Below are 23,133 nucleotides of genomic sequence, written 5' to 3'. Positions count from 1 at the left end.
GAGTGCAGTTAGGCATATGGGACTGATGCGTTGCTGCTCATTTTCAAATGAAGCAAAATATCCCTGGCGGGGAGGGAGAAAGAGTGTGTAATGTGTGACACAAGTACCCAACTTCACCCCACTGTGTAGGGAAAAGGGGTGGTCCATTAAATATAATGAGAAGCATTAGGAATGGTAACTCCTCCCTCTCTAGCCAAGAGACGCCAAGATCAATTGTAGCATCCCATGCTGCACTGGCCTGTATTTCACAGTGATACATTGGGTGGTGCCCATATCCATTGGGCAATCAAGAGAGCCGCAGAAATGCTCCTCTTAATAATTCCAGAACTGTAGCTTTAAAAAGGGCTTTTTGTTTAAATTTGATCTTCGAATCAGTTTAGCCATATCAGCCTTGATTAGGAGAATTCTGATTTTTTTCACTACGTTATATACAATCTAGTAAAAATAAAGTTATTTTTAAAAATGCCACCGTGGTAATTTCTGTGATTTGTTGAGCAATGCAAGTTGGCAGTCTAAGAGTTAAAAGGGGAAGTCTTCACGAACAAATTCCACTGGGTTTTTGTGGGCGTGGGTTTAGTGTGGGAGCAGAATGTAAGGATCTGATTTACAAACATTGCCGGGCTGCCCAGGAAAAAGGGACTAAATACCTGTAATTATCTAGACTATGATTCAGTTCTTTACCACATGCTCGCAGTAAATGGATCTTTTGCAGAAAACAACTGAAAGCAACATGAAATCTCAGCTCCTTGTTTTCTTATCTCTCTTCTGTTTTTGGACAGTCATCTCTGAGGTAATAAACATTGCTGTGAGACCGAACAGCGTGTAATGTCTAGAAATCATTGCATGTCTCAGCATCTATGCTGATTTGGGTTTATGCACTGTACTGTTAATTGTTATGCAACTCTTAAGTATAGTTACATCCACGGTAGATTCAATTGCGACGGAAGAAAATAGCTTGCGATGTCTTGATCTATGTAAATTATAGTCAGTCCTGCTGTGTGCAAATGCTGTTATGTGCAATTTACTAGTCCATCTGCGTGTATTGCATAGAACAGTGTGTGTGCTTTGTTGGTTTTGATGCACACTGCTCAACATATAACTTACTTTTATCAAATAATAGATGGTTAGGGTTGAATTGCAGATGTGTAGATGATGCTGGGTTTGTTTAGGGTCAGCATATGGACAAATCATGAAGCTGAGAGTCTGTCTACGATTCCAAAATCAATGGGCGATGATGGATATCTACTTATCTCCATTTACTTTTATGGAAAGGATATCCAGCATTAAGGCATATTTCACTACATCAGTAGAGAACAACTGCAAGCAAGTGGTGGCATTGGTACAACACAAAGCAAAAGACAGAAAGGCTTGCGGTTAGACATAGCATCTTCCACCACCTCAGGACTTCCCAAAGTGGGTTACAGCCAATGAAGTATTTTTGAAGTGCAGTCATGATTATAGAAGTTAGTATTCATGTTCTAACAGAAAACATTTGAAATGTATGAGAATATACCTCTAAAAAAATACAAAGGTGAAGTATATTGGACTGGATTCTCCAATTCTGAGGCTATGTCCCCAAGCCGGCATGGGAATGGTGGTGTTTTCTGACAGAAGAAATGGTGTAAAACGGCCACCGATCCTCCGTTTTGCTGGGGGCTAGCACGCCGGCAGCATAGAGCATCCAGCTCTAGCTGCTGATACAGCCCTGAGAATTGGCGGGTTCGTGGCCGCGCATATGCATGGCGGCGGCCTGCAGGCGGCTGCGCTGTGCAACATGGCGCCCACCACTCGCGGACCCGGCCTGCGAAATAGGCCCCCCCTTCGGCCGGCTCACGCACCCCGGACCACCCCCCCACAGTGCCGCCAGCCCCTGATAATTCCTCCCTACCCTCGGATCATCCCTCCCCCGACTGTGGCGGCACTGGACTGAGTCCGCAGCCGCCATGCCGAGTTCCCGACGGATGAGACCACACGCAACCGACGTCGTCGTCGGGAACTCGGCCAGTCCGGGGCGGAGCACCAGGGCTGGCCTCGGAGGGGGCAGAGCATCGCGAAAGCGACGCCTCCCCCGATTTGGTCGGTAACTTTGATTCTCCGGCCGATCGCCGAATGAGATTTTGGCATTGGCGACCGGAGAATTCAGCCCATTGTGCTTTGGACCTTTACTGGTGAAGATGTGGAGAATGTAGTTCACTTGCTTATATGCTGGCATAATGCTGTGTGTAATAATCCAAATGAAGGAGATATAACCAATGTCAGAAAAAGCTGTTAATACAGATGTACAGAAAAGGGAAATGGGTTGTGGTGCTGTGCAAGGAACAATGTCTGATGGAGTAATTGCAGTACTGTGATAAATAAATTATTTTATAATGTAGATGCAAACAATGCTGGACTAGGGTGATAATTAGCATCTTATAGCTCACTGAAGAAATAACATAGTGTTACGGTGTGTGGGAGAATGTCATTTAATTCCTCTTGTTGAGCAGTATGGCAACCATAGCATGCTTGGTAAGTCTGTCCCTCCAGCTCTTTCTTACCCGCTGTGTCTCTTGGAGGAAGACAGCACTGGCCCTCGGACTTTTCAATGGGCGAAAACTGGATTTTTTTCACTGGGCCGTTAAGTCCCCTAACATTCCAGGTGACTATCCTGATGGGGGTTTATGTCCCCTCCTTCTGCGGGGTCAACCATATCTTGTGGGGGCGCCCCTGCATTCCGGAGTTGTCCTTTGTCCGGGAGTCATCCAGGATGGCTGATCTTGGTGTACTTGTTTCTGTTGTTGCCATGTGCCGCTGTCGTAGCTAGCGTTCTACCCACACCCACTCCCCCCTCCTACCCCCTGGTTCCCCTCCTGTACTTGCTAACTCCCTTTCAACCCCCTACCCATGCCCCTGTGGGCCTCCCCCATTTCCTCCCCCCCTACTTAAAGTTTTCTCCCCCCCCCCTTCTGCCAGGCACTCTCTCCCCTTTGGGAGCTGTGACTTGGCCCCCGGCCCCTTCTCCCATACTTCCCTCTGCTAGCTTGCTCACTAGTGTGGTAGACCTCCCCGGGATCGATCTTTACTTTTGCCTACCTGCTGTGTTCTCTCCCCCCCGCCCCCCTCTCCCCATCCATTTTGGATGATCCTGAAAAGTGCTATAAAAATGCAAATCTTTCTTTTTTACACTGTCAAATGAAGTATAGAAAGCAAAATAGAGAAGGAAAAAAAGATTGGATTGATAGAAAGGGGCAAAGAAAAAGTAAAATAGTTAATTAAAAAAAATTTCCAATGATGATTAAAATCCAAAGAAATGAGACTCCATTATAAAAGTTAATTTTCAATGCCAGCGAGGTTGGTCATCAACAGTTAAAATTTACCATGTTATTAAAAGGGTACTTTAACTGGAATGTACAAGCCCCAACTTGTTATGGCATGTTTAAGAAATATTAATTAGAGAAATGTAGCAATTTCACGCCATTCCATTGATTCCAATGGTGAGTCTTTCATTGAGCTGCTGTTATCGCACAACATTTGGAGGAACAAGGCACCTTGGACAGGAGCTTCCTAATTTATGCATCTACCTGCACTTATGTGGTTGCTGGAAGTTGCTGTCTGATTCTACATAAATAACACAGAGTGCTATTAGCCTCATCATTCTTCCCACCCTAAAATTTGGTCCAATAAATTTAATCACTTAAATCCCAAAGGAGAAATCTCAACAGGAGCTTATCCAAAGGGATAAATTGTTCTAACGTGCCATGGAAAGCAGAAATAAGCAAGTCAGTTAATATGACCTCACACATTTCAAAGTTCATTTCATCTTGTACCGCCTACTCCTAATTTACCACTTAATTCCAATTATCTGATCGTTTAACCTTTTTGACACTAAATTCACAATTTGTAGTTTATTTGTTCGATTCTAATAATTGAAGAACTCATTTTTTAGTGCAAAATTCAATTTTCAGTAGTAGACTTTATCCTCACCAAATGGCATGGAGAGGACGGCAGGGTGGCGTAGTGGTTAACACTGCTGCCTCACAGCCTGAGCACCGAGTTCAATTCCGGAACACTGTCCGTGTGGAGTTTGCACATTCTCCCCCTATTTGCGTGGGTCTCACCCCCAAAATCCAAGAAGATGTGCAGGGTACGTGAATTAGCCATGCTAAATTGCCCATTAATTGGAAAGAAAGAATTGGGTACTCTACATTTATTTTGAAAAAAAGGATGGCAAGGAGAACCACAGGTAATGCAGCCGTAGTTTTTTAAAACTACTTATTTTTAAATTTTGTCTTTTCTCTTTCAGGGTAGAGTTTTGAGATTCCTTCCCCCTGCACAATGTTTGGGAGAACTGTTGTACTGATTGAAAGGAGGGGAGAGTTCAGCCTAAAATCATAACAAATAGTTTGCATAAACCAATAGTCCATTATCTGCCCACTATGTTATTTCCCTCACATTACTATTAGTCAATTCTAAACCACAAGATTACACAGCTTTAGAAAATCTATCTGACAGAGTAGAAAATATTTTTTTTTTCTTCTGAATTTAGAGTACCCAATTCAGCTTTTCCAATTAAGGGGCAATTTAGCGTGGCCAGTCCACATACCCTGCACATCTTTGGGTTGTGGGGACAAGATCCACACAGACACGGGGAGAATGTGCAAACTCCACGTGGACAGTGACCCAGGGCCAGGATCGAACCTGGGACCTCGGCGCAGTGAGGCAGCAAACAACTGCGCCACCGTGCTGCCTCTAGACAGAGTAGAAAATATTAAGAGGAAAATATGAACCCACTCTTGTTTCATTCAATATCCCGAAAACCACACTCTTGATAGAATTTCTGACAGACATGATGGGCCGAATGGTCTCTTTCTGCGCTGTAGCAATTCTGGGATATTTATAACGATAAGGTTTGAAGTATCAAAGACTGTGACAATGATCCATTCCTGTCCTGTGCTTTTATTAACATAATGACGTTTTGTGCATTTTAAACTATTGAAAATCTTTGTTATAACAATGTCAAAGTGGGCCATATAAGTTTCTTTGAGTGATGTTTTATATGAAGTTATTGCATAGGCTTTGTCTATTTAAGTTGTTCCTGCAGTCTTAGCAGCCTCCACATCTCTATGGGAAATGATTTTTAGGCATACGCGACACTGTTGTGTAAAATAATACCGGGAAACATTGTTAAACAGATAGAATTGTTCCATATTTAATAACTAAATTGCTCACAGTTACAGTAATTACCATTTCAGAGCTTCTCCTCTAACCCACCAAGCAGATGTTGAAATTTTCAATTTACCACAGACCCAAATAAATATGGAAAATATTATTTCAGAACTTTGTTGCATATGTTTCAATGCCTGAGTTGCCAAATCGCAGTTTAATTGTGAAATTGGAAAACTACATCCAGATTCAATCTTACTGTGCAATGTACCCATGTACTGCCTTCATTTTCCTGTCCCTGGATCTGTGATTTTTTGGGGAAATAAATGTGTATTCCATTTTCTATTGCAATATTATGGCTGGCTGCCATAATTTCAACCCCAAACTTCTTTTCTTTTCAGTTCTCCGGGTCTTGCAAAACAAAATCTATTTCTTCTCAATTTTCCATTGGAAAGATGAATCCATGAAGGAATTATTAACTTATTGCCGGTTGATCCTTTTGGTGCCAGCTTAGGTGTGATATTGATATAAATTTGAGATAAAGATGGTTTATAAATTGTTTGTAATGTATTTCTGGTGGACAATAGGAATTCCAGTGCACCCCTCGATGAGGGTTTCTGGTATTTTGCTTCTGTATTTCAGAAACCACCACATTCATGTTTGAAAACTTGCAGCTAATCATCTTGTTGCTTAGGAGCATCACAACACATACTGCATGCACTTAAACATACTCCCACACAGGTCATGTGAAAGTGTGCCAACAAGTGACAGAGTTCACATCAGATCCCTCTGGCTGCTTTGCAGGTAACAAACTGCATTTGCTGCAGAATATCGGATTCCGTATGGATTACCATAAGTTACCATTACCTTTAAGCTTTCCTCTATTTATTATTTTTTGTTTTTATAAATTTAGAGTATCCAATTTTTTTTTCCAATTAAGGGGCAATTTAGCGTGGCCAATCCACCTACCCTGCACATCTTTGGGTTGTGGGGGCGAAACCCACGCAGGCACGGGGAGAATGTGCAAACTCCACACGGACAGTGACCCAGAGCCGGGATCGAACCTGGGACCTCGGTGCCGCGAGGCAGCAGTGCTACCCACTGCGCCATCGTGCTGCCGTGGAGTCAGGAGGGTTAAAGTCACATTCTAGAATATTTACGCATTTTGTCCGATACTAGAAAGTGAATTGATTAGCTTATGTCGATCGTGCCAGCTGAACTGTCATCGAAGTATAAGATGCATCATTCCTTGAGAAATCAGCCCAATTTGGACGTATTTAACATTTGTTGAAGAATTTATGATTCTGATTTCATTATAACGTGTTTAGGAAAATCACATTTGCTGAAAATGCGACTTTTAAAAATAGTTTTTGACCAAAGTTAATTTCAGTTTTGTGGGACGTGGTTTGGCTCAGTTTCTTGGGCAGGGGAAGAAAGATGTTCAGAAATACTGACTGTAGCTTTTCTATTTCTCTGCAACACTTTCTATTCTTGCAACTTCTTATGTTCTTGTGTCCTACTGTGTTGCTTCAAACTGTTCCTTTCTGTGGAACTTTGCCACTGATTCTCCCCAACTTTTGTTACTTCCTCATCTCTCGTACTTGCCATCTGTCCCTCAGTATTCCATTACCTTGCCTACTAATTTTGCTCAGTTACCAAGATACATATTTTCTTCTTTAAAAAATGATTTTCTTTGTACGATGGTCAATTGCTGGCACCACAGCTGTGCTTTGTGAGAATTACATAGAATTTAGAGCATAGATGCAGGTCCTTCAGTCCAAATGGTCTATGTTGGTGTTTTGGCTCCACCCTGGCCTCTTCCTTTCCTACTTCATCTGGCCCTTTAACATACACCTCTCTCCCTCATGTACCCCTTGAGCTTCCATCTAAATGGATTCATGCCAATTACCTCAACTACTTTGTATGATGTAAGTTCCATATACTAGTCACTATCTGGGTCAAGATGTTTCTCCTGAATTCTTTAGAATTTAGAATTTACAGTGCAGAAGGAGGCCATTCGGCCCATCGAGTCCGCATGGCACCACTGGCCCTTGGAAAGAGCACCCTACTTAAGCCCACGCCTCCACCCTATCCCCATAACCCAGTAACCCCACCTAACCTTTTTGGACATTAAGGGCAATTTAGCATGGCCAACCCACCTAACCTGCACATCTCTGGACTGTGGGAGAAAACCAGAGCACCCGGAGAAAAACCACGCACACAAGGGGAGAATGTGCAATCTCCGCACAGACAGTGACCCAAACCGGGAATCGAACCTGGGACCCTGGAGCTGTGAAGCAGCAGTGCTAACCGCTATGCTACCGTGCTGCCCTTCTCTGGACTTATTAATGACTATCTTATTGGCTGTAAAGCATTTTGAAATGCCCGGTAGTCATGAAAAGAGCTACATAAATGCAACTCTTTCTGCCTTTCCGAGGCCTTCTCTTTTGCAGAGCAAAGAGCCCCTGAGAGTTATAGAAGTATAAAAGGAACAGGGTGTACAGTAATGTAGGCACGCTCTGCAGTATTGCAAAAATACAACATTTCCTGATCTCCATTTCAGAAATAACCGTCTTCCAATTCTCTTTCTCTCCCTCTTGCTCCGTCTCCCAAAGGATGCACACACAGATGCACACACAAGCACACACACACATTTCTGTACAGCAATAGTTTTGAAACAGAAATGCACCATAATAATGAAATGGGGGGGGGGGAAACCAGCAAGGTTTAAATGGCTTTGTTTTGTCATCTTTGTAAATGTGTCCAAGTTGTTGAAAGTCAGCAGCAGCAGATTGATAACCTCCTTTGGGAGTATTCAATATGAGCAACAACATAACAAGTGATAATTAGAGGAGCGCCATTTTTTTAACACAATGTTACTTTTAAATATATTTTTATATTTTAAGTGCGCCTGTATGCGTAACCTCTATCTCTCTGTAATTTATCCCCTTTGTTTTTAGATCTGTTGTCTAATGGGATTTTATGTCATTGCGTTTTGAGTACTCAGGGAACAGTAGGAGAAGAGATTCCAGCTAAGCTGCTCGCTTCTCTTTCACCTGTTCAGTGAAGCTACTGTTGATCTCTGTATTTACAACAATGTCTAGTTTGGTTTGCTGCCCAAGAACTACAATTTTCCTTTTAAAAATCCCAAGTACAGTGAAAGCTTAAGCAATAACAAATGGCTTGGTGCAAGAAATGACTCATCCGAAAAACATGGGTGAACAGCATCATCAGAAAAGTATGCAAGCTACTTTTTGTTTTAATAATTGTACAAATCCCTCTTGTCGGCACGTCCATCTATCCTAGCCCAAACTAGCAGATGGCAGGCAAGTAAGAGTAATCCAGGAACGAGTCTTGTAATGATCTCTCCCCTACAATGGACTTCTGATGGCGTGTGGTTCCCCTGCATTTTACTAACCCTACTTTTAAAGCAGCTGTAATGTTTTGTAGGATTAGTTAAGATTAATTATTTTGGGTCCATCAGAACAACTTAAACATCAAGAATATTTCCATTATTCAGGCATCCGATAGGTCACGCAGATTAAAACTTGGCGCAATAATTTGGTTATTGTTGAATATCCTAACCGGCATCCTACATTCCTGAATTTTGCCGGGCCAAAGCAATCCATTCCATGTACGATGTTAAGTTGGGGGATGGGACTGGTAACAAGCCAAGGTGCGTCCTTTCTTCAGGCAGAACAACAAAGATCAGAATCAATTCTTACACTTAACAGATTGCCTCTGGGGCAAATGTGGCAGAGACTTGGGAGCAGCTGGTTCTACTGTTTGCCTGCTATCTTTGTAAGAACAATTCCCACTGTGTTGAAGAGGAGTTATAAAAAGAGTGGAAGTTTACTTTGGGGTGAATGTGTAATAACTCTCTTGAGACCCATTGGGGCATCCTAATTGATCTCCCCATGCATCTCGTAGAATACTAGCTTCCCCGCTGGTGGGCAGAGGTTCTTTAGCTGTGGCTCGTAGAAATCGCCCATAAATGCCGGACCGAACTAGGACTGGCATGAACAGTAATCCCGAATGGGATTTTGGAACTGTCAGCCAAGTTACGGCCTTTACCTTTGTTGTCAAATTAAACTTTTTTTGGATGTACCCTCTCGAGCCTCCTGAGTTCTTATATAATGAAAGCATAATTTAAAGATGCAGCACACTGTGGATAGAGGGATTGATTAAGAAGGGAAAAATAGAGTACGAGGGTAACATGCTGGGAACATAAAAACTGACTTTAAAAGCTTCTCTAGTTATGTGAAGAGAAAAAGATAGGTGAAGACAAATGTATGAGAATTTATAATGGGGAACAAAGAAGTGGCTGACCAACTAAATACATAACTTGTTTCTGTCTTCGCAAAGGAGGACACAAAATAACATACCAGAAATGTTGGGGAACGCAGGGAGAGAGTGAGAGAGAGGAACTGAATGAAATCAATATTAGTAGGGAAATGGTGTTGGGGAGATTGATGGGATTGAAGGCCGATAAACCCCCAGGGCCTGATAATCTGTATCCCAGAGTAATTAAGCCAATGGCCCAAGAAATAGTGCTTGCATCGGTGATCATCTTCCAAGATTCTGTAGACTCTGGAACAGTTCCTGTAGATTGGAGTGTAGCTAATGTAACCCCACTATTTAAAAAGGGAGGTGGAGAGAAAGCAGGGAATTATACACCAATCAGCCTGATGTTGGTAGTGGGAAAAATGCTAGAGTCCATTATAAAAGATTTAATAGTAGAGCACTTGGAAAACAGTGGCAGGATCGAACAGAGTCGGCATGGATTTATGAAAGGGAAATCGTGCTTGAAAATCTACTGGAATTTTTCAGAATGTAACTGATAGAGTTGAAGAGTGGGGGCGGCAGTAGATGTGGTTTATTTGGACTTTCAGAAAGCTGTTAACAAAGTCCCACATAAGAGATTAGCATGTAAAATTAAAGCGTATGGGATTGAGGGTAGTGTATTGAGACGGATCGAAAACTTGTTGGTCGACAGGAAACAAAGGGTCGGATTAAACTGACCTTTTTCTAAATGGCAGGCAGTGACTGGTGGGGTAATGCAGGGATCAATGCTACTACTCCAGCTATTCACAATATACATTAATGATTTAGATGGGGGAACTGAATGTAATATCTCCAAATTTGCAGATGACACAAATCTGGGTGGGAGGGTGAGTGTGAGGAGGACGCAGAGATGCTTCGGTATGATTTGGACAAGTTGAGTGAGTGGGTAAATGCAAGGTAGATGCAGTATAATGTGGATAAATGTCAGGTTATCCACTTTGGTAGCAAAAACAGGAAGGCAGATTATTATCCGAATGGCTATAGATTGAGAGAGGGGAATGTGCAATAAGACCTGCGTGTCCTTGTGCACCAGTCGCTGGAGGTAAGCGTGGAGGTGCAGCACGCGGTAAAGATAGCAAATGGTATGTTGGCCTTCATAGGGAGAGGATTCAATTACAGGAACAGGCATGTCTTGCTGCAATTATACAGGGGCTTGATGAGACCACACCTGGAATATTACATGCAGTTTTGGTCTCCTTATCTGAGGAAGGGTGTTCTTGCTCTAGAGGGAGTGCAGTGAAGATTTACCAGACTGATTCCTGGGATGGCGGGACTGACGTATTTGGAGAGATTGTATCGGTCTTGACTATATTTGCTGGAGTTTAGAAGAATAAGAGGGGATCTCAAAGAAGCCTATACAATTCTAATCGAACGAAGCAGGGTAAATGCGGGATGGATATTCCCGATGGTGGGGAAGTCCAGAACCAGTAGTCAGAGTCTAAGGAAATGGGGTAAACCAGTTAGTATTGAGACAAGGAGAGATTTCTTCACCCAGACAGTGGTGAGCCTGTGGAATCTGCTACCACAGAAAGGGACTGAAGCCAAAACATTATGTGTTTTCAAGAAGGAGTGAGATATAGCTCTTAGGGCTAAAGGAGTCAAAGGATATGGAGGGAAAACGGAAGCACATTACTGAGTTGGATGATCAGCCATGATCATGATGAATGGCGGAGTAGACAGGAAGGGTTGAATGCCTGACTGTCGTAAATTACGTACATTCAGAAGGCCAGGAATTCTCATTTCCTGAAAGAAACGTTTTCGGGAAATGTTTACCTTTGCTCTTGGATGAAAATCAATAACTGCCACCTTTACTCAGGACAACGCTCATCACCTCTCTCTTACTGCTGTTTCTTCAGACTGTACACTGAGAGTGTGATGGCTCCTAATCCCTTGGAGCAGCCGCAACTAAAGGCAGGAGCTGGAAGTTGTACTGGAAGGAGAGATGGAACGTTGGGTGTGGTGCCAAGAGGAAAGATGAAGAGAATGCTATAATAATTAATGGACTCAGGCTGAGGGATAGTATATCTTTGTCAGTAGGCCCAAGAGAGGAAAGTTGAAGTTCAAGGATGAGACAGATTTTTAACCAGTAAGGGAATCAAGGGTTATGGGAATACGGCAGGAAAGTGGAGTTGGGGATTAAATCAGATCAACCATGATCTCATTGAATGGTGGAGAAGACTTGATCAACCTAATGGCCTACTTCTGCTCCTATGTCTTATGATTTTATAGAAGTGGAGAATGGATGCCTATTTAAACTGGGAAATGGCAGGGAGATTGTATTTGTGAATTGGGAAGTGTTATAGCTTGTTTTAGTAGTGTTTTAATAAACATCTTCGTATTTAACTATGTGTATGGATTTCTTTAACAAAAGTGTGCATGCAACTATGACGTCATTGGGAGCACATGTTTGCACGGATTTTCAGTTTAGCCATGAGGAGTTTATGTACAGTTGTGTTTAGCTGCTGCTGGTGTCTGAAGCCAATCTGTATTTTATTACCTCAATGTTTTCTGAAGTAAAGAAGATTTAACTTCTGCAATGTGTTCAACTGCCTTTCTTGTGGTCAAGTTACCACAGGAAGAGAGAATTAGATGGGGAGAAATTAAGTGAAATGGGGGTTACGGGGAGGTAGGATGAGGAGATTTCTGCTGTATTCCAGGCCCACCCTCAGTATAGAGTACCATTATGACCTTGGTGCATGAAGTACCGAAAGGGCATGTCTGCAGTTATGAGACTTGGAAGCAAAGTGTAACTCTGGTATTTTTAAAGGATAGGCTTGCAGACCACAAAGGTATAAATAAACAAGAACTTTATTGGAAAGGCGTTTACTCTACATGCTGTTAGGACAGACTGCCTGTTTGCCAGCGCAAACGGCCGATGACATCATCAATACGTCCCGTGGTCGGACTCTTAAAGTGACCTTGTTCCAACTAGGAACAAACATGAATACACAACACTTCACTCCCCTTTTACATTAGAGGTCCTTGCAATGAACCACAATATAACATTAACAATCAAAATTTATAATATAAACAATAAATAAACACCACAGTCAATAAGCTAGATATTTCAGAGGATGTGATTTCTGTGTGGTTGTCGGTGAACCTCAGGCGCCTGCTTTTTCATGTTGACTGCAACCTCGAGTTTGAACAGTGTACGACACTGGTTCTGTCTGTGCCAAGACGATGGCAGGTATCCACTTCTCACTGGTGGTATAGTTCCTTGCCAATATTTCCTGATCTTTCTGAAAAACACAGCGTTTAGACCTGTTCTCACATCGCAAAACCTAACTTTGCTGTTTCCTCTCAACAGTTTCTCTTGTCTTATGTGACTTCAATAAATCAACCGCTGTGCTTACCTGTCATTTTACCATGAGTAATGGTGGAAAACCTAGGGTTGTCGAATGTGTTATATTCCTGTATGTCATCAGGAATTGGCTTAGTCGTTTAGACAATGAGCTTTGCGCTTAGGTTACCTTCAATGAATGCTTCACTGTCTGAACAAACCTTTCAGCCAGTCCATTTGTGGCAGGATGATAAGGAGGGGATTCTGTTCTCCTTTAGATAGCATGTGAATTCTCACAAAATTAACTGTGGCCCATTGTCACAAACAAATTGTTCAGGGTGACTGAATATTGCAAAAATCTCACCCAGCCTTTCTATTGTTCTCCCTGAGGATGTAGTCTTCATAATGGTGACTTCAGGCCATTTCGAGTGTGCGTTTACCACAATAAAAAACATGCATCCTTTGATGATCCAGCATTATTTATGTGAACCCTTTACCATGACCCTTCTGGCCATTCCTATGGGTGTAATGGTACTAGTGGTGGCAGATTTTGAACCTTTGCACAAGCCGGACACGTGCCTGCCTTCTCCTCGATTTCGCTATCGAGCTCTGGCCACCAAAATAGCTTCTGGCTATCTCCTTCATCCTTACTGTCCCAAAATTACCTTCATGAGGTTAGTTTAGGAACTGTTTCCTGATCAATGGCAGAATGATGACCCTCATTCCGCAGCGGAGACAGCCAGTCTGTACGCATAGTTTGAATCTTCTGGTAACAACTCCGCTTCAACTCTGGGTTTGCTCCCTCAGTCTTACCATGAAGTACCATGTCCATAACATCTGTCAGAAGTGGATTATTTCTGGTATCCTTCTTAGCATGTCCTGTGGTTACAGAGTGTTATCGACTTCTTTGAAATAGAAAATATTATCACTCAATCTATTGATGACTTGTTAAGTAAAGATAGTCACCAGACTCCTAAATGACCCTCTTATGGACTGATTTCATTAACACTACACCCTGTATGCTTCATCCGATGCCAGTGCTTATGTAGTTACATTGTATATGTTGTGTTGCCCTGTTATGTATTTTCTTTTATTCCCTTCTCTTCTCATGTACTTAATGATCTGTTGAGCTGCTCGCAGAAAAATACTTTTCACTGTACCTCGGTACACTTGACAATAAACAAATCCAATCCAATCCAATCCAATAGCAGTGTTTTTCAAACCCTTTTGCCTGGGACCCATTTTTACCAACTGGCCATCCTTCAGGACCAATGCCAGCCGACCTTTGCGACCCACGTCGGCTGACCTTTGCAACCCATGCCGGCCGACCTTCGCGACCCACGCCAGCCGGCCTTCACGACCAAACTTTACAATCCACCATTTTCGCTTACCTTTAATGTGACAGGTGAGCCTGCTTGGTCCTCACAATCTCACTTGCTTTGTCATTCAATGTTAGATTTCTGCTAAGCTGATGATTTAAGTTCTCACTGCATCCATTGAAAAAAAAATCAAACTTATCATGCTTCAAATGCCTTTGAGGTTTTGAGGGTTTTAATCATTCATTTGCCAGAACTTCCCTGCATTTAACACACATGAGCTCTGAGTTGCATTGGCACAATTAATAAACCCATACCTCAAGAAAACTTATTTATCCTGATTTGTTCCTGAATTCAGCTTCTTCTTCATGGGTTGTTCACCAGAGGCCTTGGAGCTCACACCAGCACTGCAGGCAGCTACAAGTTAGAGGAATCTCTCTCTCGCGCCCAGAGCACGTGATGTCAGTATACAGGGCGCGTGACCTGCTCTCTGCTGCCGCTTCTGGAGAGATGATTCCATTGATCTTTAAAAAGAGTCTGCTCCTAGGTCAGCGCACTGACATCAGGAGAAGGCGGTCTGTCTTGCTGGCACCGGGCCTGTGCACTGCTGAGGGGGCAGCATTCTGAAAGCTGGTTACAGCGGGCGTTTTTAAAAGTTGGTCGCGCCGGTTGGGCACTTTTTCCCGTGATCGGTAAATCCACGGCACACCCGCGGGTCGAGACCCTGAGTTTGAAATGACTGAACTAGAGAGTCCCATGGAGAAATGATTGACGTCTGCTTTGTTCAAGGATCTTGATGTAAACACTTTTGGCTTCTCTTCACCATTGGTCATTATGTGAGAAACCACTACTCCCAACACATAAGGTGATGCTTTGCAAACCTGTTGCAATGGTACCTACGGATCAAAGTGTGTCTGGACTTCTGACTTTAGTAGTTCTTTTTTGGCTTGTACGAAAGCCTTCTTGCACTGATCCGCCCATTTCCATTTCCTGTTTTGACACAGAAGGTTGTGTAAAAGCTTGAGAATAGTTGCTAGATTAAGGACAGACCTTCCATAATAGTTTAATCAACCCAAAACGATCGAAGTTTGATTTAAGACTGAGGTGCAGTTGCCTCAGTTTAGGCTTTTACTTTTGAAAGTGATTTGTGCAGTCCCTTTGTAGCTATGACTTGTCCAGGTATTCAAAAGAAGATTTGAAGAATTCACAATTATCCTTCCGTACTCGTAGTGTGTAATCTTCTGGTTTCTAGAGTGTAGCTTCTAAATTTTGAAGATGCTGCTCTTCATTTATTCCAGACACTCAGATATCGTCCAAGTAGCACTGGACTCCTTCTAGTGCACTTCAAATTTGATCCATGGCATGTTGGAACAACGTAGGTGCGAACGCAATGCCAAATGGAAGTATTTTACATCTGATATTATATTAGTGCCACGATTGTCAAATATTGTTGTAAATCTGGATCCACATTTATCTAGAGATAAGCCTGACTAAGGTCAGCTTTACTGAAATGCTGGCCTCCAAACCACCATTAATAAATAATTAATTAACGGCAAAGGAATCACAGAATCAGATTGATAGTGACTTTGAAATTGCCACATAAGCATACCGAACCATCTTTCTTCATCATGGGTACTGCTGGCATGGTCCAATCACTTAGATTAACGGGTTCGAAGACCCCCGTCTTGACCAGCCTCTCTAATTCTGCCTTGACCTTGGGCCTAATGGCATACGGCACTGACTGGACCTGTAAGCACCTTGCTTGGCTTCGTCCTTAATCCTTAGCTTGACTGAGATCTCTTTCATGCCTCCCAGCTCTCCATTAAAGGAAATGGCATGTTTCGTTGAAACCTTCGGTAGATCTACTTCGGACTCTGACATGGGATTCGCCATGGCCCAGTTTAGCTTGATTTTCTACAGCCAGGTTCTCCCCATTAGGGTTGAACAGTTACCTTTAACAATGTGCAGGGACAATTCTACAATCTGTCCATTTAATTGCACATTTACATTGATACAGCCACTCAACGGAACCACCTCCCCAGTATAGGTTCTTATTATCTTTGAGGGTTTTAAGACAATACATTGTGGTTTCTCATGGTAAATAGTTTCTGGTGCTCCAGTGTCCACCTCCATTTTGACTAGTTGTTTGTCCATTAAAGGAGTGACCCAGTAACGTTTTTTTGTGCCCGCAATGGTGAGTACGTTTAATGACAGTTCGTTATCTGACTTTCTCGCACCCTTTTGGATTTCTTGATCCTTTTTCCTCTATTCAGTTTTCCATTAGATACTCTTGGTTCTTGCTTTTTATGGTTCTTGTTTGTAACTTGTTTCTTTCCCAAATACACACATTAGATATGCTCCTTTTTAACCGCAATTGACGTATTTTGTATCTTTGCACCAGCAGTCTGCTCCTGCGTTCCCAGTTTGTGCACATCAGTGGCAATTTCGATCCTCTGTCTGTGTTTGGGTCTCAGCTGACATTTAATGGATTCTTGTGCTCAAACGTAATGGTTGGACTTCCTTAGCTGCTAATTCCATAAATATTGTGACTTCTAAATCTTTCTTTAGGCTTAAGTTGCTTTCTGTTAACAGCCTTTTTTGGATAACTTTGCTTCTTAACCCACACACTAGTCTGTCTCTCATGGTGTCGTTCAAGACACCTTCAAATTCATAGTATTCAGCTAATTCCTTCAAAGTAGTTATGGACTGTTTATGGAACCTGAACCTCTTGTGCCTGCAATATTTCCACAATTTCATCATCGGTTTTTGTGTCTGGTTTTTCTGACTGCACCAGCCTTCGCAAGAGGTTGAATTTTTCTCCCACATTATATTCCAGAAGTTGGGCCGACAATATCTGTTGCAATTTTATTCACTTGGCCAAAATAATTGAATCTTCCAGTATATGAGTTCCACCCCTCGGTGTTCTCATCATATGGTCCACGGCACCAAAGATTCCCTCCATTTTTGCCATGGAAAGGGCTTGTGTAAGCTTGAAGTCCTATGGTGTTTTTAGCGCTACCTCACTTTTTTCCAGCACCTGAACTCAACCTGTTTCCTTCTGAGTTTTGGAACACGTCCAGCTCTAAGCTTTGTTGCAGGGAACTTGCTACCCACAGTGCTCCCTGTACTTTGAAGATCTTCCCAGGCTGAGCATGTAGCGAGCTTCTTTTTGATGTTGTTTCCTCCAAAATCTACATTTAAATTTTGGTTCCTTTGATGGCTGCTATCGATATTTGGCACTCCTCCGTCACCAGCTTTGGTGTAGTGGAGTTTTTAAACTTCTTAACCCTTTGCGCACGGATCGACGATTTAGCTGTTTTAAAAGATTTCTCCAGGAGTCTGCTGGCATGGTTCCAACCTCCTCGTCACCAGTTTTTCTTTGTGGTATTTAAAAAAAAAATTCAGAATACCTAATTATTTTTTCTCCAATTAAGGGGCATTTAGCGTGGCCAATCCACCTAACTTCCACATCTTTGGGTTGTGGGGGTGAAACCCGCGCAGACATGGGGAGAATGTGCAAACTGCACACGGACAGTGACCCAGGGCCGGGATTTGAACCCAGGTCCTCAGCGCCGCAGTCCCAGTGCTAACCACTGCGCCTCATGCCGCCCCTGGCATTTTCAAAGGATAGTTTTTCAGACCACAAAGGTATAGATAAACAAGGGCTTTACTGGAAAGGTGTTTACTCGACAGGCTGCTCGGATAGACTGCCAGTTTTCCTGTGCAACGGCTGATGATGTCATCAATATATCACCTGATCAGACTCTTAAAGTCCTGCTCTATGACTTCTTTTGATTATGATCATGTGGCTTTGTACTTTATCATCAGCAATATTTATTTTATGCAGCCAAAATTCGAATGTCATCACAACTTTTCAGTCATTATCATCGTTCACTTGGTGTTAAGCTTTTTAACCAGATATTTATGTCAAGCTTGTCCATCAGGACACCGAATGCTAAATGTGCACAAAGTATACTTTCTGAACCTTTCTGTGATGTTTTCTGTTTTAGACATTTAAAAAAAAGTTTTTATTGATTTTTTTGTGGTATACAAAACAAGGATAAATATGGACAAACAGTAGGGGGCAGAGGACAAAGAAAAACATTTACACATCGGTCGGTTTCAACTGTTTACATACATACATTGTAGTTCTTTCTCTTGTATTATTTACAGTGGTGGTTGTGGTTTCCTGTATTTTGTTCCCGACTGAGTTTTTCTTGGTTCAGGTTGTCGTTCCTGCATCCCCCTTTCTTCTCATGCTTCTTTTGTTGGGCAATGGTTGGGTTCCATGTTTCCCTGCCCCCCCCTCTCCCCACTTCCTTTCCCCCTGCCCCCCTTCCTTGCCGTGTCATGGCTACCCCCTCCTGTTCTTTGGTTTCATAGTTGTTGACTACAAACAGGTCTTGGAGCAACCGAGTGAATGGCTCCCATGTTTTGTGAATGCCCTCCACCGACCCTTTGATGGCGAATGTCCAAGGTGGCAGGGATGAGGGTAGAGCCTTGTCCAAGAGTGGCAGTCTTCAGGGTATCAGAACAGCCAGATCTCTTCATGGGGAAGACAGCTAACGCCTTTGCCTCCCTAATCGGCCGCCGGAGAATCCTGCTCGGCTGGCGGTCAGCAGCACCACCCAAAGCTGCAGACTGGCTGTCCGACCTGTTGGAATTTCTCCAGATGGAGAAAATTGAATTCACTTGTTTTAGAGACTTGATTAGATCTTTCGAAGCAATTAAATATTATTGGTCAATATCTGTGAGTCCAACCTTGTGCAGCAATGATCCAATTGTACGACTAGCTTCGGGGAAGTGGTGTGAAGTTCCTACTTTGTTGCTGGAGAGCCTTGCTTTGTCCCACTAGATATGACTTAATAGCTTTCAGAGAACAGACCTCTACTTCTTTTGAAAGGCTGATGCCGAGGAAAATAGTTCCAAATGCAAGCTATAGTTGGAGCATCTCAATAAGGTCAACATTTTTTTAAAGTAGTGTATTCTTGTGCTGAAACTCTTACTGTATATCTCGTCTCTCACTGTGCAGAATCTGTTCATCAGTGCAACAGAAATGCTCTTTTGAGAGTTTAAAAGTGAAAAGACAGCTGTACAACCAAAGTGGATGTTTGAAACATTCAATCGGCAATAGGCCCAATCCTAAATATAGGGTTGTGCCAGTTAAAGGGATAACCGCAATCCTTTCAGCTTATTAGTTTTACAGAGACGCATTGTAACTGGGACGCTGACCTGTCTATGGGGAGCGAAACTTTCCATCATAAACAAGTTTGAACACAACCAGCTCATCATTAGTCATATAGCCTCTACTTATTCATAGGATGGTGGATGGAGAGTGGGTGTATTGGGAGAGAGAGAGAGAGACGACTATCAGAAAGAACTGATGGTGGAAGGTGACAGATTCTCTGAACAGAAGCATTTATTTGAAAGGGAGCTATTCCTCTTTGGACATTTTACCTCGACCTGTGTAAATTGTTAAACAACTGTTGTCAAAAATGGTTTGAAATTTGGGCTTTTATTCTCTGCAATATTTTGGGTTAGCACAGCGCAGGTGTAACACTTAAATCTGATTATTGTAAACTGATTGCTGGAGATTATGTAAGGTGATCACAGTGTCTCTCATTACCTGGGGTGGCAGGAAATACTACATTGTCAGACCGTTTTTTACAGGCCAAATGACTTTACTGGATTGAATTACAAGTAAAATGATACCTTGAAGCCTTAGGCCGCTGTACAGCACAACCTTTCATTCACTGATGGTAGATGCATTTGTAGAATTGATCGATGCGTACAAGCTGAGTAGACTTTCTTAAAAACAGTCAGTGGTTTTTCCACATGAACATCACGATGTTTCTGAAAAAAATCAATGGCACCGTCCCAGCTGCTATGCTAGAATGTCACCCAGTAATGGTTCTGCATGGAACCTTTAACCAGTGCACAGACTGGTGTGAAGATTATTGATTTTCACCATCAATACCAACAGTCTGGTTGAAGGTCCTGGTTTGGGCGAGTGGGGGGAGCGGGGGGGGGGGGGGGGGGGGGGGGGGAGCAGTGGAGGGGGGAGGAACTATTCATAGGTTCATAGATGACACAAACATTTTAAAACCTTAATAACCCAATTATAGTTTGATCTGGATGTGATGAAGGAATGGACCCATGTCTGGCACATTACATTCAATGAAAATAAATATAATGTTATGCACACAGGTCAGCCTAACGCCAAGCTTGTGTACGCCATGAAGGATTCCAGCTAAATGTTCACCGAGAGAGAGATTTAGGTGTTATAACGTACAAATCTCTGAAGGTTCACAAGCAGTGCGCCGGAGCAAATAGAAGTAGAGTATTGGGTAGAATAATCGAGAATAATATGTAAAAAAGTAAAAAATGTTGTTATGATTTTTCAAAAAGGACCTTGGTTAGGCCTGATCTAGAATACAGTGTCCAAATTTAGAACCATAGAATTCATACACAGTAGAAAGAGGCCACTCGGCCTATCAGTCTGTAAGAGCACCTTCCCTAGGCCCCCTCATGTACCCTATCCACATAACCCCACATAACCTTTTTAAAAAAAATTAAATTAAGGGGCAATTTAGCGTGGCCAATCCACCTAGTCTGCACATCTTTGGGTTGTGGCGGTGAGACCTATGCAGACACGGGGAGAATGTGCAAACTCCTCACGGACAGTGACCTGGTGTCGGAATCGGCCCCTGGTCCTCAGCGCCATGAGGCAGCAGTGCTAGCCACTGCACCACCGTGCTGCCCTAACCCCACCTAATCTGCACATCCCTGGATACTAAGGGGGCAATTTAGCATGGCCAATCTACCTAACCTGCATATCTTTGGACTGTGGGAGGAAATTGGAGCACCCAGGAGAAACCCATACAGTCACCTAAGGCTGGATTTGAACCCGGGTCCCTGGTGCTGTGAGGCAGCAGTGCTAAACACTGTGCCACTGTGCAATCACAGGATGGGTACTGAGGGGACGCTGGAAAAGATTTCGCAGAATTGGCTGCTAGTTCAAATACCTTAACCAGCACAATAAGCTTGGAGAGCTGGATCTTTTTATTCTGAAGAAATGTATTTTTGGAGAAATTTAATTGAAGAATTGGTATTAGACTTATTAGACTGTGTTCCTGTGGAAAGACTGTTTGAATTAGATAGGTTTAGAAATAAACAGGAAATGTACATAAGTCACATGGCATAGAACGAGGTTAGATGGCAGGATGTTTGTTTTTTCACAAAGGGTTGATGATCTTTGGAACAAGTTGCTAGCTTGTGTTCTGAATGCATATTTGCTCCAAGAATTTGAAAGAGAGCTGGCCAAGTTCTGGTCATGACTGATAGCACAGCATATGAAAATTAGTTGTAAGGCAGGAGTGATGTCGAGGTGACCCTCCTGGAACTCATCTTGATCAGCAGAAGGTTAGAGAGGGATTTCCCAGCTCTTTTATTCACCCACCATTCTCCAAGCTTTTTTCTCTCCCAGGTATTACCTGGTTGCTGAAATAAAAACAGAAAATGCTCGATAAACCCAGCAACTATGGCAACATCTTTGGAGAGAGAAACAGAGTTAACATTTCAAATCCATATGACACTTCTGCAGCATTGCTGAAGAAGTTCTGTGAAAACTTCCCTTTTTATTTCATATTTCCAGCATCCGCAGTATTTTGCTTTTAATATATGGTTGCTGGTGGCTAGGGAACATTCGGGTTTGTGATGTTTTATGGCAACATGGCTTATTATAGCAGGCAAATTGGACCAGATAGTTTTTTCCTGTCTATCATTATCATATGCTCATAATGTAAATCTGTTTCACTGACATTCAATTTTACAAAATCAAACTGTCCGTTCATTACTTGACTTTGTTTCTAAGGGGCGACCTGATCGAGGTGTGCAAGATTATGAGAGGCATGGATAGGATGGAGAGGGGGCAACTGGTCCCCTTAGTTGAAGGGTCAGTTACGAGGGGGACACAAGTTCAAGGTCATGGGCAGGAGGAGATTTGAGGAAAAGGTTTTTTTACCCAGAGAGTGGTGATGGTCTGGAATGCACTGCCTTGGAGGGTGGTAGAGGCGGGTTGCCTCACATCCTTTAAAAATACCTGCATGAGCACTTGGCACATCATAACGTTCAAGACTATGGGCCAAGTGCTGGCAAATGGGATTAGGTAGGCAGGTCAGGCATCTTCCATGCGTTGGTGCGGACTCGATCGGCCAAAGGGCCTCTTTCACACTGTATTTTCTGTGCTTCTGTCATCATTTGTTTAAAAATGACATGAAATACTCTCTTTCTCTCCCTTAATATAACATTGGGATATAATTAAAACTCAGAGAAAAGATGTATTACTGGCTCCATATTGATTTATTTCCCTGGGCATTCATAACTGTTTGTGTCTCTCTAACAGCAAATGCCAAAAAACATGAATAAAGAAGAAGGTCTCCCAGAGGATGTGCTGAGGATGATCGCTCAAGCAGATATCAGAAGTATCAATGACCTGGAAGACCTCTTGGGTGTTGAGGCCAAAGGTCAGTGTTCTACAACAGTATTACTAAGAAATTGCGAGGATGACAACAGAGCCAAGAGGGTACAACAGTCAGGAAAATCTGAATAGGCCGGGATTCACTTCTGTAGAAAACTGAAGACTGTGAGGTGATCTGATAGAGGTTTGTAAAATTATGGAAGAGTGGACTAACAGAAGATGTTTCCACTTGTGGAAGAATCCTAAACTAGAGGTAATAATTACTAATATATCCAATAGGAAATGCAGGAGTAAGTTCTTTACTGTGAGGGGAAGAAGAATGTAGAACTTGCTACCAAGTTGAGGTGAATAGCATCGAGACATTTAAGGGAAAGCAATAGAAGTATGGGAGGGGGGGGGGCAGTGGAGAATGAAACAGAAGAATATGTTGACACGGTGAGATTAAGGTGGGAAGAATTTTGTGTAGAGATAAACACCAAATGGTTTGTTTTTTGTTGTAAGATTCTAAGCGAATTGTAATTTAATCCACCTGAGAGCATGATTTTGACAGTAAATTTCCAAGTGAGGTG

General features: G+C 42.6%; 1 protein-coding gene across 2 annotated transcripts in view; it reads left to right on the top strand.

Annotated features, from left to right (window-relative positions):
* Positions 1-571: 571 nt before the first annotated feature.
* Positions 572-23,133, top strand: part of LOC140395553 (platelet-derived growth factor subunit A-like) — a 103,893-nt gene continuing 81,331 nt past the window's right edge. For both annotated transcript variants that reach the window (XM_072483480.1, XM_072483478.1), the window contains exons 1-2: positions 572-790; positions 22,490-22,610. In XM_072483480.1, coding sequence (XP_072339581.1) covers positions 698-790; positions 22,490-22,610 — 214 coding nt within the window. In that variant the 5' untranslated portion in view covers positions 572-697. The remainder of the gene's footprint in view (positions 791-22,489; positions 22,611-23,133) is intronic.

Source organism: Scyliorhinus torazame, chromosome 18 (assembly GCF_047496885.1).
Source record: "Scyliorhinus torazame isolate Kashiwa2021f chromosome 18, sScyTor2.1, whole genome shotgun sequence".
Classification (NCBI taxonomy): Eukaryota; Metazoa; Chordata; class Chondrichthyes; order Carcharhiniformes; family Scyliorhinidae; genus Scyliorhinus; species Scyliorhinus torazame.
This window is presented reverse-complemented; position numbering and strand designations above follow the sequence as displayed.